Consider the following 17,573-nt stretch of genomic DNA (forward strand, 5'->3'; position numbering starts at 1 on the left):
CCTGGAGCATATAGTAGGGTTGCTCCACCCTTGTCCACCTACAGTTTTCTGTCTTCCTCGTAGCACCTGGAGTGATTCTCTTGTATTTCAGTCGATCATATATTTCTCTGTTAGAACCTTTCCGATAGCTCCCTGTTTTACTCAGAGTAAAGGCCAACAGCCCACAAGTCTCTGCATGAGCTGATCTCATCTCCTGCTCTCCTTTCTCCCCTGTATGGACCGCCCCCCACTCGCCCTACGGCCTCTACGACTTCCTGGCCATTCCTTGACTACATCTAACATGCTCTTGACTCAGAGCTTATGCATTTACTGTTTCTCTGTCCAGAGGGCTTCCGTCCCGCAGATATTTGCATGACTCATTTCCTTTAGTCTCTGCTCGCCTGTCACCTTGCTAGCGAGTCCACCTGTGCACCATTAACCTCAGGTTGGGCTGGGCTGGATTCCTCCTGGGCATAGAGACTCAGAAGTGACTTCAGATTTCTTTTTCCTTCTCTGAGGTACTCCTGAGTCCTCCATAATTTAATCAGCCTTGGAAGAAGTGAGCTCCGAAGTTCCTTTTACATGAAAAATGATGATCGCATGATTTTGGAAAATGTTCTAGCTCTCAATATATAGTTTTAGTCAGGAGGAGGAGAGAGAATCATTGCATTCAAGACAGACCACTAAGAATCTAACCTGGTAATATGTTTAGCAATTTTCTGGTTTCCATTCGGAATCATGAAAAAATTGGAATTCATGATCATAGTATCTTGAATTTCAGTATCAACTACTCCAACACAGTTTTTTTTTTTGTGGTGCGCGGACCTCTCACTGTTGTGGCCTCTCCCGTTGAGGAGCACAGGCTCCGGACACGCAGGCTCAGCGGCCATGGCTCACGGGCCCAGCCGCTCTGCGGCATGTGGGATCTTCCCGGACTGGGGCATGAACCCGTGTCCCCTGCATCGGCAGGCGGACTCTCAACCACTGCGCCACCAGGGAAGCCCTCTGACACAGTTTTAAGCACTACAGTTTCTGTAAACAAAAATGTTGTTTATATGTATGCGATGAAACACAAAAGAAACCTAAGCTCCTTCAGGCATTTATTGTTCACATTGTATCCTCACTTGCCCACAGAGCTGCCTGGTACAGAGCAGGTGCTCTGGTAAACATTTGTTGAATGAGTGAAATGGAATTTTATGCAGTACAGCTTTATAACCGAGAAAGCAGAGCTGTGTGTTGTTACGACCTCCCTTACACATTTAGGGGATAAGAGATATAACGGGAATAATGGAAACTGATCACAAGTGGCTGGTGTGTGCCCTGACTTCCATGCTTCTGCCTCCCTGTGCTTTCCAGGCCCCAGAGACGAAGACGAGAAGCCTTCCGCGTCCGCCGCCGAGCAGACGGCTGCCCTTCAGGAGGTGGTGAGTCAGGATGTGCCCTCTGGAGCCCGCCCTCCCGCCCCATGCCCAGGACCCCCAGGTGGGACCGGCCGCAGAGCTGGACGCGGCGCGTAGCGATGCGAACGACGCGGAGGAGGAAGAGGAGGAGGAGGGGGAGGAGGAGGAGCTGGACGAGGAGGATGGCGGCGGCAGCTGGCGTGCCAGGCGGGAGCGCCGCGGTGGAGAGCTGGAGATTGCGGTTGTGACGAGAGCCAGAGGATCTGTTAGAAGAGCCACGGACTGTTTCCGATGGGCGCTCTTGAAGACTCTCCGGAGGTAGCACCTGCCGTCAGAATTCCCAAAGCTAAAGAAGAGGCCAATGGTGACGTGTTTGAAACGTTTCTGTTCCCGTGTCAGCACTGCGAGAGGAAGTTCACGACCAAACAGGGGCTGGAGCGGCACATGCACATCCACATGTCCACGGTAAACCACGCCTTCAAGTGCAAGTACTGCGGGAAGGCGTTCGGCACGCAGATCAACAGGCGGCGGCACGAGCGGCGCCACGAGGCGGGGCTGAAGCGGAAGCCCAGCCTGGCAACTCCGGCCACCGGAAGCCCCGGCGATGGCCAGGCGCCCGGGGACGGCACTCCTCCGAAGGATGACGCGCAGCCTCCCAGTCTTGGGCAAGACTCTCTGACCTTGAATTCAGAGAAGGCTTCCCAAGACACAGTAAATTCTTCTGTAGTAGAAGGGAACGGAGAAGTTAAGGAGCTCCATCCCTGCCAATACTGTAAAAAGGTTTTTGGAACTCACACTAACATGAGGCGACATCAGCGCAGGGTACACGAGCGTCACCTGATTCCTAAAGGTGTGCGGCGAAAAGGGGGTCTCCTCGAAGAGCAGCAGCCCCCGGCAGAGCAGGCCCTGCCCGCCCAGAGTGTCTACGTACCCAGCACAGAGCCAGAGGAGGAAGGGGAGGCAGACGACGTGTACATCATGGATTATTTCTAGCAATATCTCGGAAAATTTAAATTACTACATTGATGGTAAAATTCAGACCAGCTGCAGCACCAGTAACTGTGATGTTATTGAGATGGAATCCAGTTCGGCAGACTTGTACGGTATCAACTGTCTGCTCACTCCGGTTACAGTGGAAATAACTCAAAATATAAAGACCACACAGGTCCCTATAAACAGATGATCTTCCTAAAGAGCCTTCCAGCAGCACGAACAGTGAGTCCAAGAAACGGAGGACTGCCAGTCCTCCTGTGTTGCCCAGAATTAAAGCTGAGACCGAGTCTGATTGCCGTAGCACCTTCGTGTTCCTTGAGCCTGCCTCTCAGCATATCAACCACAGAGGCCGTTCCGTTCCACAAAGAGAAAAATGTGTATTTGTCATCGAAGCTCAAACAACTTCTTCAAACGCAGGATAAACTGACTCCTCCTGCAGGATTTCAGCCACTGAAATACCTAAATTAGGTCCTGTCTGTGTGTCCACGCCTGCGTCGATGCTCCCTGTGACCTCGAGCAGGTTTAAGAGGCGGACCCAGCTCTCCCCCCAGCTCTCCACAGCACAGTCCTGCCCTTCGAGACTTTGGGGAAGCCGGGCGATGGGAAAGCCATGTGGACTGAGGCAGTTCTGAGTTCCAAAAAGCCCCAAATTAGAAAGTCATAGCAACTCACCAGCATGGAGTTTGTCTGGGAGAGATGAGAGAGAAACCGGGAGCCCTCCAGGCTTTGATGAATATAAAGTATCTAAAGAGTGGGCAGCTAGTTCTACTTTTAGCAACGTATGCAACCAGCAGCCACTGGATTTATCCAGTGGTGTAAAAACAGAAGGCTGAGGGTACAGGCAAGGCTCCAGTCCAGTGGGAATCTGTGTTAGATCTCAGTGTGCATAGAAAGCCTAGTAGTGACTCTGAAGGCAAGGAATCAAGAAAACCATTCGGTGCAGCCAGCCTGCAGCGCTGCAAAGACAAAGAAGCCAACCACCTGCATGCTACAGAAGGTCCCTTCTCAATGAATACAATGGCGTCGACTTACCTGTAGAAAATGCTCCAGATGTGACCAGGAGCCCCAGTCCTTGTAAACCCCTAGATCCTCAGCCGGACCTGACCTTCGGTCCCGACTCTAGCTTACCTGCCCCTCCTGGCGAGTCTCCTCCTTTGTCACCTGCCCCGCAGGCATCTTCCCTTTCTTCGGGCAGCTGCCGCCTCTCTTGACCCCAACCAATCCCTCTTCCCCCCAGCCCTGTCCTCCTGTGTTAACTGTTGCCCACCCCACCCCCCTCCGCTGCTTCCCACTGTACCTCTTGCAGCCCCTCTTCCGGGGCATCCCCTCATCCGTGTCCCTCTCCACTCTCGAACGCCACCGCACAGTCCCCACTTCAATTCTTTCCCCAACGGTGTCTCCCTCGCCATCTCCCATTTCCTTCCGTGGAGCCCCTCACGTCTGCTGCCTCACCGGGGCCTCCGACGCTCTCTTCGTCTTCCTCCTCATCTGCTTCGCCTTCGTTCTCTTCTTCGTCCTCCTCCTCTTCTCCTTCGCCACCTCCTCTCTCAGCAGTATCGTCTGTTGGTTTCCTCTGGGATAATCTGGAAGCCTCTCTCCCCATGATATCTTTTAAACAGGAGGATTAGAGAGTGAAGGTCCGAAAGCGAGGGAAGAATCCCAGTCTGCCACCGTGCGGGATATCGTTCAGGAGACATTCAACAAAAATTTTGTCTGCAACGTCTGTGAATCACCTTTCCTTTCCATTAAAGATCTAACCAAACATTTATCCATTCACGCTGAGGAATGGCCCTTCAAATGTGAATTTTGTGTGCAGCTCTTTAAGGCTAAAACCGATTTGTCAGAACATCGCTTTTTGCTTCATGGAGTTGGGAATATCTTTGTGTGTTTCGGTTTGTAAAAAGAATTTGCGTTTTTGTGCAATCTGCAGCAGCACCAGCGAGATCTCCACCCCGATACGGTGTGCACACACCATGAGTTTGAAAGTGGCACCCTGAGGCCCCAGAACTTCACGGATCCCAGCAAGGCCACGTAGAGCATATGCAGAGTTTGCCGGAAGATCCTTTAGAAACGTCTAAAGAAGAAGAGGAGCTGAACGATTCCTCAGAAGAGCTTTACACGACCATAAAGATAATGGCTTCTGGAATAAAGACGAAAGATCCAGATGTTCGATTGGGTCTCAATCAGCATTACCCAAGCTTTAAACCACCTCCATTTCAGTACCATCACCGCAACCCCCTAGGCATTGGTGTGACGGCCACAAATTTCACTACACACAATATCCCACAGACGTTTACTACCGCCATTCGCTGCACCAAGTGTGGGAAAGGTGTGGACAACATGCCTGAGCTGCACAAACACATCCTGGCGTGTGCTTCCGCTAGCGACAAGAAGAGGTATACCCCGAAGAAAAATCCAGTCCCGCTGAAACAGACTGTGCAGCCCAAAAACGGTGTGGTGGTTTTGGACAACTCTGGGAAGAATGCCTTCAGACGAATGGGACAGCCAAAAGACTGAACTTTAGCGTCGAGCTCAGCAAAATGTCCTCAAATAAGCTCAAGTTAAACGCGTTGAAGAAAAAAAACCAGCTTGTCCAGAAAGCCATCCTTCAGAAAAACAAGTCTGCAAAGCAGAAAGCCGACCTAAAAAATGCTCCTGAGTCGTCCTCGCACATCTGCCCGTATTGCAACAGAGAGTTCACGTACATCGGGAGCCTGAACAAGCACGCCGCTTTTCAGCTGTCCCAAGAAACCTCTTTCTCCTTCCAAAAAAAAAGCTTCCCATTCATCCAAGAAGGGAGGACACCCCATCACCTGCAAGTAGTGACAGAAACAGCGGCAGCAGCCACCGCAGACGGACAGCGGATGCAGAGATCAAAATGCAGAGCATGCAGGCGCCTTTGGGCCAAGACCAGAGCTCGCAGCTCGGGCCCTGCACAGGTCCCACCGCCCTCCTCGTCCTTCAGGTCCAAGCAGAATGTTAAATTTGCAGCTTCGGTTAAGTCCAAAAAACCAAGCTCCTCCTTAAGGAACTTAAGCCCGATACGAATGGCCAAAATGACTCACAGCGAGAGCAAGAAGCCCAAGGCTGCAGCCAAGAATCATGCAGCTCAGCTCTCGGGCAAGACGTCTCGGAGCCTGCACGTGAGGGCACAGAAAAGCAGAGCTGTCTTACAGAGCAAATCGGCCTTGGCCAGTAAGAAACGGACAGACAGGTTCAGTGTAAAATCTAGAGAACGAAGTGGGGGGGCCAATCACCCGAAGCCTGCAGCTGACAGCTGCTGCCGACCCGAGTGAGAACAGGAGGGAGGACAGCAGCGGCAAGCAGGAGCTGAAGGACTTCAGGTAAGCGAGGCTCCAGGGCCGGAGGAATTCAGAGCTCCAGAGCGAGGGGGGAGGACAGTTGGAAGAAAACACTGTCCTTGCCCAATGGCTTCTCTTCCTTTTTCCTGCACGATATTTAAAGGAAATAGCTGTTGCTTAAGGTGTAGGCCGGTGTGCAGGAGGGTCAGTGCTTTGGCTGTTGTAGAGATGGATACATACAGCTCTTATTTCAGGCGTAGGACTCACAAAGTGGTACAGTTTCTCTAATAGGGCCAGTTATGAATTGGATTTGAAGCCATGAAAAGCTCCCCAAAGCACCCTACTATGAAAAGGTGAAATTCTCTCAAACTTCCTTTATATCTTGGGTGGTATCCCAGTGTCACTGGTATTATTTTCTGATCATAGCTTACTTCTTATGTTAAGATGGAGTTCATTAAAACCACATTACAATCTGGCGTAATACTTCTGTGACTTAAGTGCAGTTCTAGCAGCTGAGACTGCTTTTTTACCATTCATGCTTGCTTTTATTGTGTTTTAATTTTAAAAACTTGCCTCTTGGTTAAAATAAATCAAAACACAGCACTCTATTCCTTTTAAAAATGCCATGTGTCCTCCCACTCGCTCCTGTTCTCAGGCACACGGTGGTAAACAGCCAGATTTCCCACGGGCGGGAGGAGGAGAGAGTGCCTGCCGAAGGGCCAGAGCATGGTTCTTTGAGGTGCGGGTGGGGACGAAGGGCAGGTCACCCCGCTTGTCAGTGCCTTTGTTTCCCCGGCGTGATGCCAGAGCCCGTCTTAGCTCAGCTCTGAGGTGGTCCCACTGTTTATCCTGTGTTCTTCCTATATTAAGAACCGTGCTTGGCGACCGGTGAAAACATAGGGCAGGAGTTAAGTTTGCTCCATTGACTTCTCAGACTTCCGGAGTTAGTTCAAACGTGAGTGGAGTGCACTCTTGGTATCCTGTGGTTTCCTGAATGATGCCTGCAGGTTCATCTCAGGTGAAAGTGTTCTTCGTCAGCTAGAATTTCTGCACAGTATTTTTAAAATCCTGTCCTTTCAGAGTGAGCTGCAGGACTCTAGGCTCTTGGCTATAACTTCCAGTGTCTCAGAATTCTTTGGTGTTTTAAGCAAATAGAATCAGAGTTAACTGGGAGGTGACTGCCGTTTGGAAAGGTCACAAGGGCTCAGAGATGCTGTTTATCACTGCGCATTCGATGAGGCAGAGTTCTCGGTGCTGGTGCACCATAAGTCATGGCTGAAGATGGAGACGAGAATCAATAGCCGAGGGTTGATTGGAATGATTGACTGTAGGAATAAAGGATCAGATTTTTCCTAAAGCTACTTCATAAAAATACTAAATAACCAGTTACGGTAGACCTTACTGACATACGTGTATACAGCGTCTTGGAGCTTAGTTAGTCCTGGTGAAAGTAAACACCTGTTTATCAGCTGTCCAGACTTCCTGCCTGTAGCAGTTTCACTGTGTACCTCCTTGTACTCAGTCTGTGTTCGGGAAGTTCCACAACAACAGGACATTCTTGGACTGTCCTTCTCAAGGTTAAACCACCCAGAACGTGCCGTCATTTTCGTGGACTGTACTAAAAAACGTTTCCCAGGTGGTTGATGCTTTAGAATGTATATGTGTATTCTCCTTTGTTTCCGATAGTATCTGAAAGAATCACTTATTTTGTACTGGATCCCATTTATACAGTTCAAGGGTAAAGTTGATAAGAAAAAACTAACGTACTATAAAGGAAAACTCTCTGAGTTTTTGAAGTTCATCCAGGGCTTTTGAAGAACCCTTAAGACTGCAAAGGACTGAAGTGCCTAATAAAATTGTGTCTCTATTCTTTGCTCCACTTAGTTTTAATTATTTTGCTTTGTTTGAAAGTTAACGTTGCTGGAATGAAATTTGGCCTAAAAGGAAACAAGGAACAAACAGTTCAGAAGACAAGGGTATTATTCTGACTGTAGATGGTAGCAGCAGGCTTCCGTGACCATAAACTTGGGAAGTATTTTTGGGAATTACAGAATGAGCGTTCAGGGGGCATCATATTTTGATCATCTGGGCAGAAGAGTGGGCGATTCTTCAGAGAGTTCTTAGTACCTTGTGGTGAATTTGGTATAAAGCCGGGATCCTAGGCGCAGGCCTGGGGATGTGATGGTCCATCGGTGTCAGCCCAGGGCTCTTAGTGGAGGCTTCGTCCTTTTCCACGTTTGTTGTACTGCACTGGCAAGGAGTTGCTCTAACTAGTCTTCTTCCCTTTTCAGTATATTTCTATTTGTAAATTTTATTCAGGGGTGATTTCATAGCACAGGTTTGGAAATAACCACTTTCACTCTGGTTTTCAGTGATTTCGCTGTCCTTGCTCCATTGCACGTTCGAGGACTTACCCCGGGCCCTGGCAGTGCACCCTTTCCCTGTGTGTTTGATCCTAACTGTGATTAAGGGCTAGTCCTCGGCACTCAGACGTTTTACATTCAAATGCCAGTTTAGGATTCCACAGATTTTCAAGTATACACTTGCAGTCAGCCGTGAGAACGACGTCAGTTTTCCCATTCTACACCGAGAGCTCAGCAGAATTTGCCGTTTGGTCATTTCCTGTAGCACAAGCCATTGTGCCAATCCAGGTGTGAAAAAGGCGTGTGCTCCAAATCCTTTTCTTAGGACAAAGCCGCAGAGACATACCACCGACTAGATTCTCCTGTTTACAACTCTTACTTAGTCCAGCGAATGCTGTGTCGGGCTCACCTTCCGTGGGTCGGGTTGGAGCCCACCTGTGGCTTGTCGGTGGGACTGCATTTAGAGCTGGTGGCTGAGGGCTCACTTCCACGGACTGTAAGACAGAAAGATAAGGAAAGAGGTACATTTTCTACTCCCTTCTTACCCATCTTTGCTCTTTGTAAATCCCAAGGCATTTTTACATTCTTCAGTGCTGCTTCTGCAGCAGCTTTTCTTGTTCTTGTTGTTTAATACTGTGTTCCCATTGCAGCCAGTTAAGGACACGTAAATAAGTGATGGAGAAGCAGAACGAAATTCCAGACCAAGCTTTTCCATTTGCCGTGAAATGGGCTAAAAAACCAAAATGGTGCTGATTTCTCCCATACCATCTCCGCCACATCACTCCAAGGAGGACTGTCTGCGTCCCTCTCAGCATGTCTCTTTTGCGCGGGACACCCACGTTACCACACACCTTCCGAGTCATCCTGTTGCTGTCTTAACATTCGTCCCATGGTCTTCCCACCTTTTCTTTACCGTGGTCAGTTCATATAAGGTTGTGTTATGTTGTCATTTATCTTCAGTTTTCTTATTTTCTAGGAACTTCCTGTAGAAAAGCCCCCCAAACCAAACAAACCTGAATTGACTAAACAAAGATAATGCATGCTGAACTTAGGATAAGCACTACGGCAAAGCATAGGAAATCTACCAAGCTTGCAAGACCAGTTGAAGCTGACTCAGAAACCCTAACACACAGCCGATTGCCAGGGGGCTTCTTGTTGCCCTGGTTAGAGTCAGGCATCTGCTTCTTCGCTGGCGCCCAACACACGTGCTGGGCTCACAGGCGATTAAGATGCACAGAGGAGGGCGCTATAGGACAGGTTAGCTGACCTGGCCCCTCGTCATGGGACTGGTAACTCAGACCTGAGCGTGGCCCTGGCTTTTGGCACAGAGCAGAGAAAGGAATGAGTTGAACCTAATCTTGCAAAGCAAGTTCTCTGTTTTATCAGTAGTTTGTTGTAGATTTCAGGGAGGACGGATTCTGATGCACTCGTTTTATATTGTTTTGGTCACACCAGCTCTTGATGCCTTTCCTTTAAATGAATTGTAGACAGAGGCATTTAGCTTCTTTCTTAGCCTGTTTCTTTTGTTGTTGCTGTTGTTGTTTTATCACAAGCCGATTGCCAGCATAATGGAGAGGAAACCAGATTGGATATGGACTCTTTTTTATGCCTCTTCCAGTGTCATGTTTATATATCCAAATGGACATTATCCTCTCAGATTATTATCTGGCACTAATTTATAACTGTTTTATTATCGGAGACGGTAGCAATATATCAGTGCCCAGGATACGTCACAGGCCTGTATAGATGTATGTCTACACCTGAGTGTAAATGAATTTACTTATCAGGTTTTACACATCAGTCTCTAATAGAGATTTAAACAACCCAATGAATTGGCTATTTCTGAGTATACAAGTGTCATTTCTCCATGCATTATTATATGCCTTCCCTCTAATTAATGACGGAGTTGGTGGAAAATGGCTAAGTTTTATTCGTGTTGTTGTTTTTTTTTTGTTGTTGTTGTTCTCAACTTTAAAAGTAATCTACCTCTTAAAATTTGTAGTTTAATACTTGTTTGGTGAATTTGTGCCACTTTAACCCTTTCACTATCATTCCCATTTTGTTACATTTCTGTTATGGGGACTTTATGTTGAAATATTGTATAAAGCATTTGTAGCAGTTTAAAAATAAAATATTTAAAATTATTTAAATTGTTTTGGACGCTTCAATTGTATTATATGTGATTTACATTTTACATTTTGTTTGAGTTGTTAATCTGGAGAGTGTTCTTGTATTGAAGTTTGCTGTTAGTAATTTTATTGTTTCTTGTTGGAGAGTGATATAAAAGACTATTCTAATGAAAACATTAAAATTTACAAATTGACATACAAAAGGGGTTGTCCGTTGATTTTAACCAACGTAGCCTTGAGAGAGAGAGAGAGGTTAATTATAGACAGACAAGTTAAGAGTGGTGTTTGCTGTTTTTCCCCTTCCAGCATGAAATAAATCATTTGAGCTTGTCAGATGTACAGAAAGTTTTCTTATGCTGTTGCTAGCAAGCACTTACTGACGGGGGAATTCAAATGATGCATTTTATATCATTGTAACCAATAAAAAACTTTCTAAAAGCTGTGGAAGGACTGTATTTTGTACATCATTGGGAGCAGTTAAGGGGGAAAATGAAGGTGCATGTGGGAGGGGTGCTCACAGGCTGCATCTCTAAAGTGCAGTTGTCGAGCCCCACGGCCGACCTCTTCCCACTTGTTTCTGTTTGGCATTGATTGAATATTTGTGAATTCACATCGTTTCCATACCACCTAGAGAGTAGACGTGCAGTTGGACGGTGGTGCTAAGAAGTGCGTGGAGAACTTAACTTTGGTAAGAGTGAAATAATTTCCTGTATGGGGTGTCAGTTTCCTCTGTGCTTGCGACCAGTTCGCTCTAGTCTGGAGGTTTTTATATTTATGGCTCCCCCGAAGAATGAAACAAAGAAGTTGTAACATTTGTATTAGGTTGATATGGAATTGCTGTTTGTTTGTGTTTTTAAAGATTAAAAATGGCTGAAACAAGCAGTTTATTCATAAAGTCCTACGTGGGACCACTTGTCCTCATTTTTTTTCTCCGCCTGTGTCCTTCCTGCTCGGAACGGTGGTGAAGCTGAAGGCGCGGTCAGCCTCCCTCAGCGAGATGTGTTCACACTTGTGGCTTACGGATTCCTACCTTAGGAAACCCCAGAAGGGTTGTGGGCAGGTGTATGGGAGGAAGAGGCAGAGGTACGGAGCGGCTCTCAGCGTTAGCTGTGTAAATGTTCTAGAAACTGAGCGCTGGGCACGCACAGCACCCGGGGAGGAGCCGGACGCTGTGAGCCGGAAAGGGCGCTGCTCTGGGAACCAGGGACACCTGTCCCTCCAGGGCTCTAACAAGCTCCTCCTCCGTCCCTGCCTCGCTGGCTTAGCCTTGGGCAGGTATTTTGCCTCAAGGTTGTTAGTTCCTGGTCTGCCCAAAGTGGGGAGTGGACAAGGTGGTCCCGAGTTTTCCTTCTAGCCGGAAGCCTTCTTCCCAGGCTGCGGACGCTGACATTTCCTCGGGTCTGAAAGGGCAGGGTGAGGTCTGTTGTGTCACCCCCGTTCTTACAGCAGGGCCTGGATGTGGCAGCACCCACATACTCAGTTGAGGAGTCCCCAAGCAGGTGGTCAGCTCCCTCTCCACAGGAATGAGCTGCCCCAGTTTGGTTGCTTTACTCTTCACGGAGTTAAACATTTTGAAAAATTTAGAAAGCTCATAACTAAAGCCTTGTGTCCCTGCAGCTAATACTTTGAAAGATCTGTCAGTGTCTCTAGGCTGCCTGTTTTAATTTGGATGTTACAGGTACTTTCTAGCAAAATGTTTTACAAAATCACATTAATTTATCGAGCACCTACTGAGGTAATTAGGTTACATCAGTGGACCAGGATCCCAGCCTTTGTGAAGCTTATATTTGCGTGGTGCCTTTTTTTTTTTAAACACTTCATATCCAAAACCTCCCTCACTTTGTCACAGTTCTTCCAAGTCTGGGTGGTCAAGAAGATGCTTCTACCTTAACATTTGAGGGCAGATATCTAGATAACTGCTGACTTTTAATACTTACGTTACAGCGACTCTTCTAAAATTATATCTCAATGCATTCGATATTTGATTTCTGTCGATTTTGATTTGATACCAGGCCTCACTTTGAATCGATTGGCTTATATCCTTTAAGTACAGGGGGGTGAGGAAAAGGGTAACTCGGATATAAAGGCCACGTATAAAGTAGTCCAAAAACCAGGCCGATGGTTAAGGAAAACGGTTTGCCATTTCTGTCATTTTTTTGGACACCTAACGTATCCCCACGCCCCCCCTAGGTAATTTCATTGCACGCTGAAGAACTTCAGAATTTATGTGGGATAAATCATAACGAATGTGTGTAGCTCTTAACTGCTGAAGTACTTGAGTGTTCTCATTTGAGCCTCAAGTGCCTCGACATTTACAGTCGCCCTGCTGTAGGATTAAAAGAAAGAAGAAGATCCAGATTCGTGAGAAGGGTGACATCCAAATTACCACTGAAATTCTTTACGAAACTAAAATATCACAAAAAAAAAAAGTTGAGAGGAACAAAACTTGAGCTTCGAGTGGGTGTGATGTAGGGAAAATGTGGAGCTGCTCATTGGCCGATCCCTTCCGTCAGATGCCTGGAGTCCTGTTTGGTACCGCCCAAGGGCCCACCTGGACCCCTGCTCCACCCGGCCCAGGCCACACCGGGCCCTTCGGTTCTCCCACTGCCCTCCCTCGTGCTGCTTCCTCTCCAAGAGGTGTTGAAAAGATCTGTTAAGCTCTGGGGGGAACCTGACATGGCCTTCGGGTGCTCTCTGTGTGCGAGGTACTGTGCAAAGCGTTTTTCAAACTTGATGACAACCCCCTGAGGCTGGTATCATTTACAGATGGGGAAACAGACCCGGGGGGAAACGAGTTTTGTTCAGAGGTCACACAGTTCTCGAGTGAAGGCTGGGATTTGAACTGCCTCCAAGCTGTACCATCCTATTGATCATTTTTGTAGTTTCTTTTTGAAAGCTTCATTTCCTCTCGATGTAGGATACAGGCCTTGATATCTTCTCTAGTGAGGGCTTTCCCGGCATTGGTGAACAAGTAGAATCATCCCTTCTCTGTAAGGCTTCTTCCTGATGCAGCAGCACTGTTGATTAGTATGGAGCTGCCTGCGAACGTTCACGTCTAGTTCACTCTTTTAACTGTGGGACATGCTTCTGCCTCCATCATAGACCTTCCGGTTCAACTGGCTTTGTAGACCAGTCTGATTAGTCAACAAAACGCTGTTTAATAGAAATCAAGCGCATGATAATAATATGCTTTGATTCTGGAAGTGTTGGTCGCCAGGAGTATCCTCAGATGTGACTTAAGAACCTTGACCTGTTGGGCCAAAACCAAAGTCTGTTGGGGCTTGCCCTGCCACCTTGGCACATAGTCCATTGCGTGCAGAATGGAAGGTTAGGTTTCTGCCAAAAGTGAAGTTACTTGTAAAGTATAGGATTAGAGCCTGGAGGGTGCGTGTAGGTTTTATTTACTTTCTGGATGAAGAATAAGAATGGGAAAAACAATCGTGATGCCGCGTTAAATTATTAGCCGTTGCAAAAGTTACATTCAGTCATGAGCCATTAAAAGGGGCTTGGACACACTTATGAGAGTAAACTTGCCGAACCATTGGGGTGATAGGATTTGTATGATTCTGTACAAATTCTGTATGATTCTGTATGATTTCTGTTTTCTGCCTCACTTGGACCAGCTGGACTCCTTTTCCACTGTCTCTTATAGAAAGCGAGCTGAAATTCAGGTGGGTGGTTCAGAGAACATAAGCCTTTAATGGAAGAAGTTTGTGCCTAAGTGTGCCTTCCCGTGTCCAGCTTATAATCCACGGCAGGAAGCCAGACAACGGACGGTTTTGAAGATTCCTTGGTAGGCGCGCCCCGAGTTACTCAGTGGGGTGTTAACTTCAGTCATGACAGAAAGCTACAGGCAGAGTTTCAAGTATCGGTTTATGTCCTGAATCAGAACGTACTTAAGCTGAGAACATTTCCATGTCAGTGTTTAGATAGGAGCCTACTGCATAATGCGGAGTTCTGCTTGGATGACTGCTGAGTCCGACCATGAAATCTAGATATAAATTTTAAGTAGAAAACACTTTTTAAAAGACCTACAATTTGTTTCACAGGTAAGTTAACAATAGAAGGGGATTTAGGCCTTAGGATACAATTGTGGCAGTTTTAATTTTTTAAGTTAAAGTAGAATTTCAATTTAAAATTGCATTTGTTTTAGTATTTAATACTTGCCAAAAACACAACATTTTAATACTCTCTATTGGAACGAAGTTATTTAAAACTCATATGGATTTAATTTTCCTTGCAGTCACATTCTCTTTTCACTTGCTTTTCATAATCACATCCAATCCTTGCCAGCCCAGCTCGAGTTGAGGCACATTTTCAGATGGCTTCTATTTCCAAGCTATTATTGGACCTGCGAATTCAGGGACGTTCTCCTGTAGTGATTCAGTCGGTCAGCCATTCAGAAAACATCTTTAATGATCAGTCTGGATCATGAAGGTGTTGGTCTGTAGATCTGATGGACTCTGTCCTGTGTACGAGGGTGTTCAGAGGACCTTGGGGTGTAGCTGGCCACCACGGAGGAGCTGAGGGTGCTCCTGGCTGTTCCTACCCGTCGGGCACTAACTCTTCGGAAGCTCTCCCACCACCTGAGGGAGAGCAGTTGTCCCCATGTACAGACAAATTGACCGAGTCTGAGAGAGGCCACGGCACCTGCATTATGTCCCACAGCTGTAAATGGGGACCCCAAACCTGGCCATCTGACTCCAGAGCCATGCTCTTTGCTGCCATGTGAAACAACCTAATTCACCGTGCCCTTGGGTTTGACGTAGTTACCGTGTCCCCCAAGTGATCAGTGCTGATGTCATCAGCCACAACGGGGTTCTCCTTGTAGAGAGGTTGGGTAGCATACTGGGAATAAACACTGGCCTTGAACTCCTAGCCACCTGAGTTTTAATTCCCTGGGTTCCGAACGTTTGTCACTGAGGGGTGGGGCACGCTGCTGGCTGAGCCCCAGGCTTTGGTTATGTGAGCGGTCGGGCTAGAGGAGGGCACGTGTCTTCCCAGTGAGGACTCAGGAGATGATGACTGTGGTGGCGGTGTGGTGACGATCAGTGACCACTGTCTAGTGACCGGGGCTCGAGTCTCACAGTGATAGCACCGGGGGGCCCCGCTGAGGAAACCGACAGGGTGTGGTAACCGTCCCCAGTGGAAAGAGCCAGAGCATGGACGGTGGTGGTCGCTGAGGAACTTCTGGAAGAGGCTGCAAAAGAAACTGCTCATGTGTTCAGAGGCCCAGAAGGAAAAAAAAGATTCCTTCATGGAAAATGACAAACCTCGGTTTATGTTAGTTTCAGAGCATGGTGGTTACTGTCTTTGGGGAGAATAGAGCTTTTTTCAGAACTTTAGAAACACTCCCAAAGGCTTCCAGGGTGGTCTTAGCCCTCCGTCTGGGCCCAGGCAAAGTGAATGAGCCTGGGGCACCTGAGGGTGCCTGGCCTCCTGGGAACCCCTCAGGGTTTTGCTGTGACTTCATTTCAGGCATTGGGATGTAGGTAAGGACACTGATTGGCCCTACACGCGGAGCCGCTGATTACCTGTCTATCCCGACCGTCCGATCGGAAGGACTGCCCTTGTTCGTCCCTCTGCATCTCCTCACTCTGCTCTCCTGTTCTTGGAGGGACTTCACTCATCCGTACGTCCTGTTCTCGACTTGTTAGGGAGGTTTATTAGATGTCCCCCCTCCTAGAATGAAAGTTCTCCCTGGGCGGGAACTTTGTTTTGTTCACTGCTGCATTTCCAGCATCTCCCACAGTGCCTGCCATGTGGTAGCCGCTCAGTAAGTAACTTGCTGAATAAAATATTTGAATCCTGGCTCTACCACTTATTAGCTTTGTAATGTTGGGCAAGTTACTTAACCTTTCTGAGCCATGGCTTTCCTTTCTGTAAATGGCAATAACAATCTATCTGACCAGGAAGGACGGTCGTGAAGACTGCAGATACGCCTGCCCTAGGATGTGCTGCTGTTACTATTGAGAGGCGTTCTCCTGAGCCTCAGCGTGAATCTGATTGACAGTTACGTCTGCTGCTCAGAGCTGACTTTTGCTACGTATGAGATTTCGTGGTCGCACAGATGACAGTGGCCGGAACCTTCCTTCATCGTCTCTTGCCTCCACCCAGAGAGGAGGAGCTCAAGCATCCCCAAGTCCTGGTTCTGCTGCCAGTGACCCCAGGGCCCTTTGCTGTGTTTCAGCCAGGCCTGTGCTGTTCATATGCCGACCGTAGTGCTCCCTTTCTCCCATCAGATGAGAATGAGCCATAGAACAGATCATTTTTCAAATCACAACAAGAAAAAGATGATTATCATTCTGCCGTCTTTCCATATAACTTTATTTCCCTTGGTTTTGAATTTCAGAGTCAAGATATAAACTTTTAAAGCTAGGTTCAGAAGAAGACACTTCCTTAGCTCTATGAAACCGTGACCACTTAAACAAGGGACCCCTGTTCATTGAAATAATCGTATAAGTATGGTCACTGATGTTTTAAAGCGCTTACTAGCCACAGTTTTCAGGGCTTTACGCATACTGCCCCATTTAATCATTGCAGCAGCCCTATGAAATAAAATACTTTTATGTTTCTCCCATTTTACATACGGGGAAAGTGCAGCACAGAGGTTAAGGAATTGGCTTGAGGTCATAGCTGGGAAAAGGGGAGCCCGGAAATGAGTCCAGTAGTCTGGCTCCATTTCTGAATTGGGAGTCTCTCCTGCCCCTCACCCACAGATCTGGGAGTGAGTTCATGCCTGGTTCATCACCTTTAAGAAGCGGGGAGACGTGGCCTGTTAGTACGTAGTTGCCCGGGGAAGCACCAGCTAATCCGAAGGAATCGAAACATGCTGGACGTGAACACAGATCTTGGTCCTTCCCTGGTCGAGTCCCAATTTGTAAGTTCTTGGGAGACCACAGGGAACGGTTTCAGCCAGGCCGGTGTGCTCACGTACCAGCTTTGTTAGGAAGGGAGCAGATCCAGGTACTGACTCATCCAGAGCATTAAACCTTGTTCCCTGGTGTGAGCTTTTTTGTTCTTTTTTTTTTTTTTTTCTGTTTTTCGTAGCAGTCTTTCCAAGCCGTGGTTGGCAAGTCGGTTTCCATTTGTGCAAGGGGAGCAGCTGCCTGGGGGTGCTGTGAGCTGGATTCCCAGGCGGGGTCCCCTTCAGGAATACAGGGCGGGCCGAGTGCCCGGGTGTCCGCCTTGGACGGGGGAAGGGCAATGGCTCTGTTGCACAGGCGTTTGCTGTCTGAGGTCTAACGTATCTGCTACTTCCCTTGCTTTTAAAAAGTACACGGGACATAATTTCACCTTTCCTGGAAGGCTCAAGGCGACCGCCGGTTCATACTTTGTTGTGGCGAAGCGATACCCTCGGAGTTCAGGCATACAGGATCCAGAAGCTTGAGATGTGGCTTAAGTATT

At 47.6% G+C, this 17,573-nt stretch overlaps 1 protein-coding gene across 1 annotated transcript in view; it reads left to right on the forward strand.

The window, feature by feature from the left end:
* PRDM2 (PR/SET domain 2) overlaps positions 1 to 17,573 on the forward strand; it is a 37,299-nt gene that overhangs the window by 3,458 nt on the left and 16,268 nt on the right. Inside the window, 26 exon segments of the mRNA XM_032641944.1 lie at positions 1,336 to 1,445; positions 1,447 to 1,562; positions 1,564 to 1,672; positions 1,674 to 2,363; positions 2,365 to 2,553; positions 2,555 to 2,665; positions 2,667 to 2,810; positions 2,813 to 2,908; positions 2,910 to 2,957; positions 2,959 to 3,015; positions 3,017 to 3,190; positions 3,192 to 3,292; positions 3,294 to 3,372; positions 3,374 to 3,557; positions 3,560 to 3,642; positions 3,645 to 3,672; positions 3,675 to 3,746; positions 3,749 to 3,789; positions 3,791 to 3,992; positions 3,995 to 4,396; positions 4,399 to 4,878; positions 4,881 to 5,104; positions 5,106 to 5,177; positions 5,179 to 5,277; positions 5,279 to 5,614; positions 5,616 to 5,716. Coding sequence (XP_032497835.1) covers positions 1,336 to 1,445; positions 1,447 to 1,562; positions 1,564 to 1,672; positions 1,674 to 2,363; positions 2,365 to 2,553; positions 2,555 to 2,665; positions 2,667 to 2,810; positions 2,813 to 2,908; positions 2,910 to 2,957; positions 2,959 to 3,015; positions 3,017 to 3,190; positions 3,192 to 3,292; positions 3,294 to 3,372; positions 3,374 to 3,557; positions 3,560 to 3,642; positions 3,645 to 3,672; positions 3,675 to 3,746; positions 3,749 to 3,789; positions 3,791 to 3,992; positions 3,995 to 4,396; positions 4,399 to 4,878; positions 4,881 to 5,104; positions 5,106 to 5,177; positions 5,179 to 5,277; positions 5,279 to 5,614; positions 5,616 to 5,716 — 4,348 coding nt within the window.

Source organism: Phocoena sinus, chromosome 1 (assembly GCF_008692025.1).
Source record: "Phocoena sinus isolate mPhoSin1 chromosome 1, mPhoSin1.pri, whole genome shotgun sequence".
NCBI classification, from domain to species: domain Eukaryota; kingdom Metazoa; phylum Chordata; class Mammalia; order Artiodactyla; family Phocoenidae; genus Phocoena; species Phocoena sinus.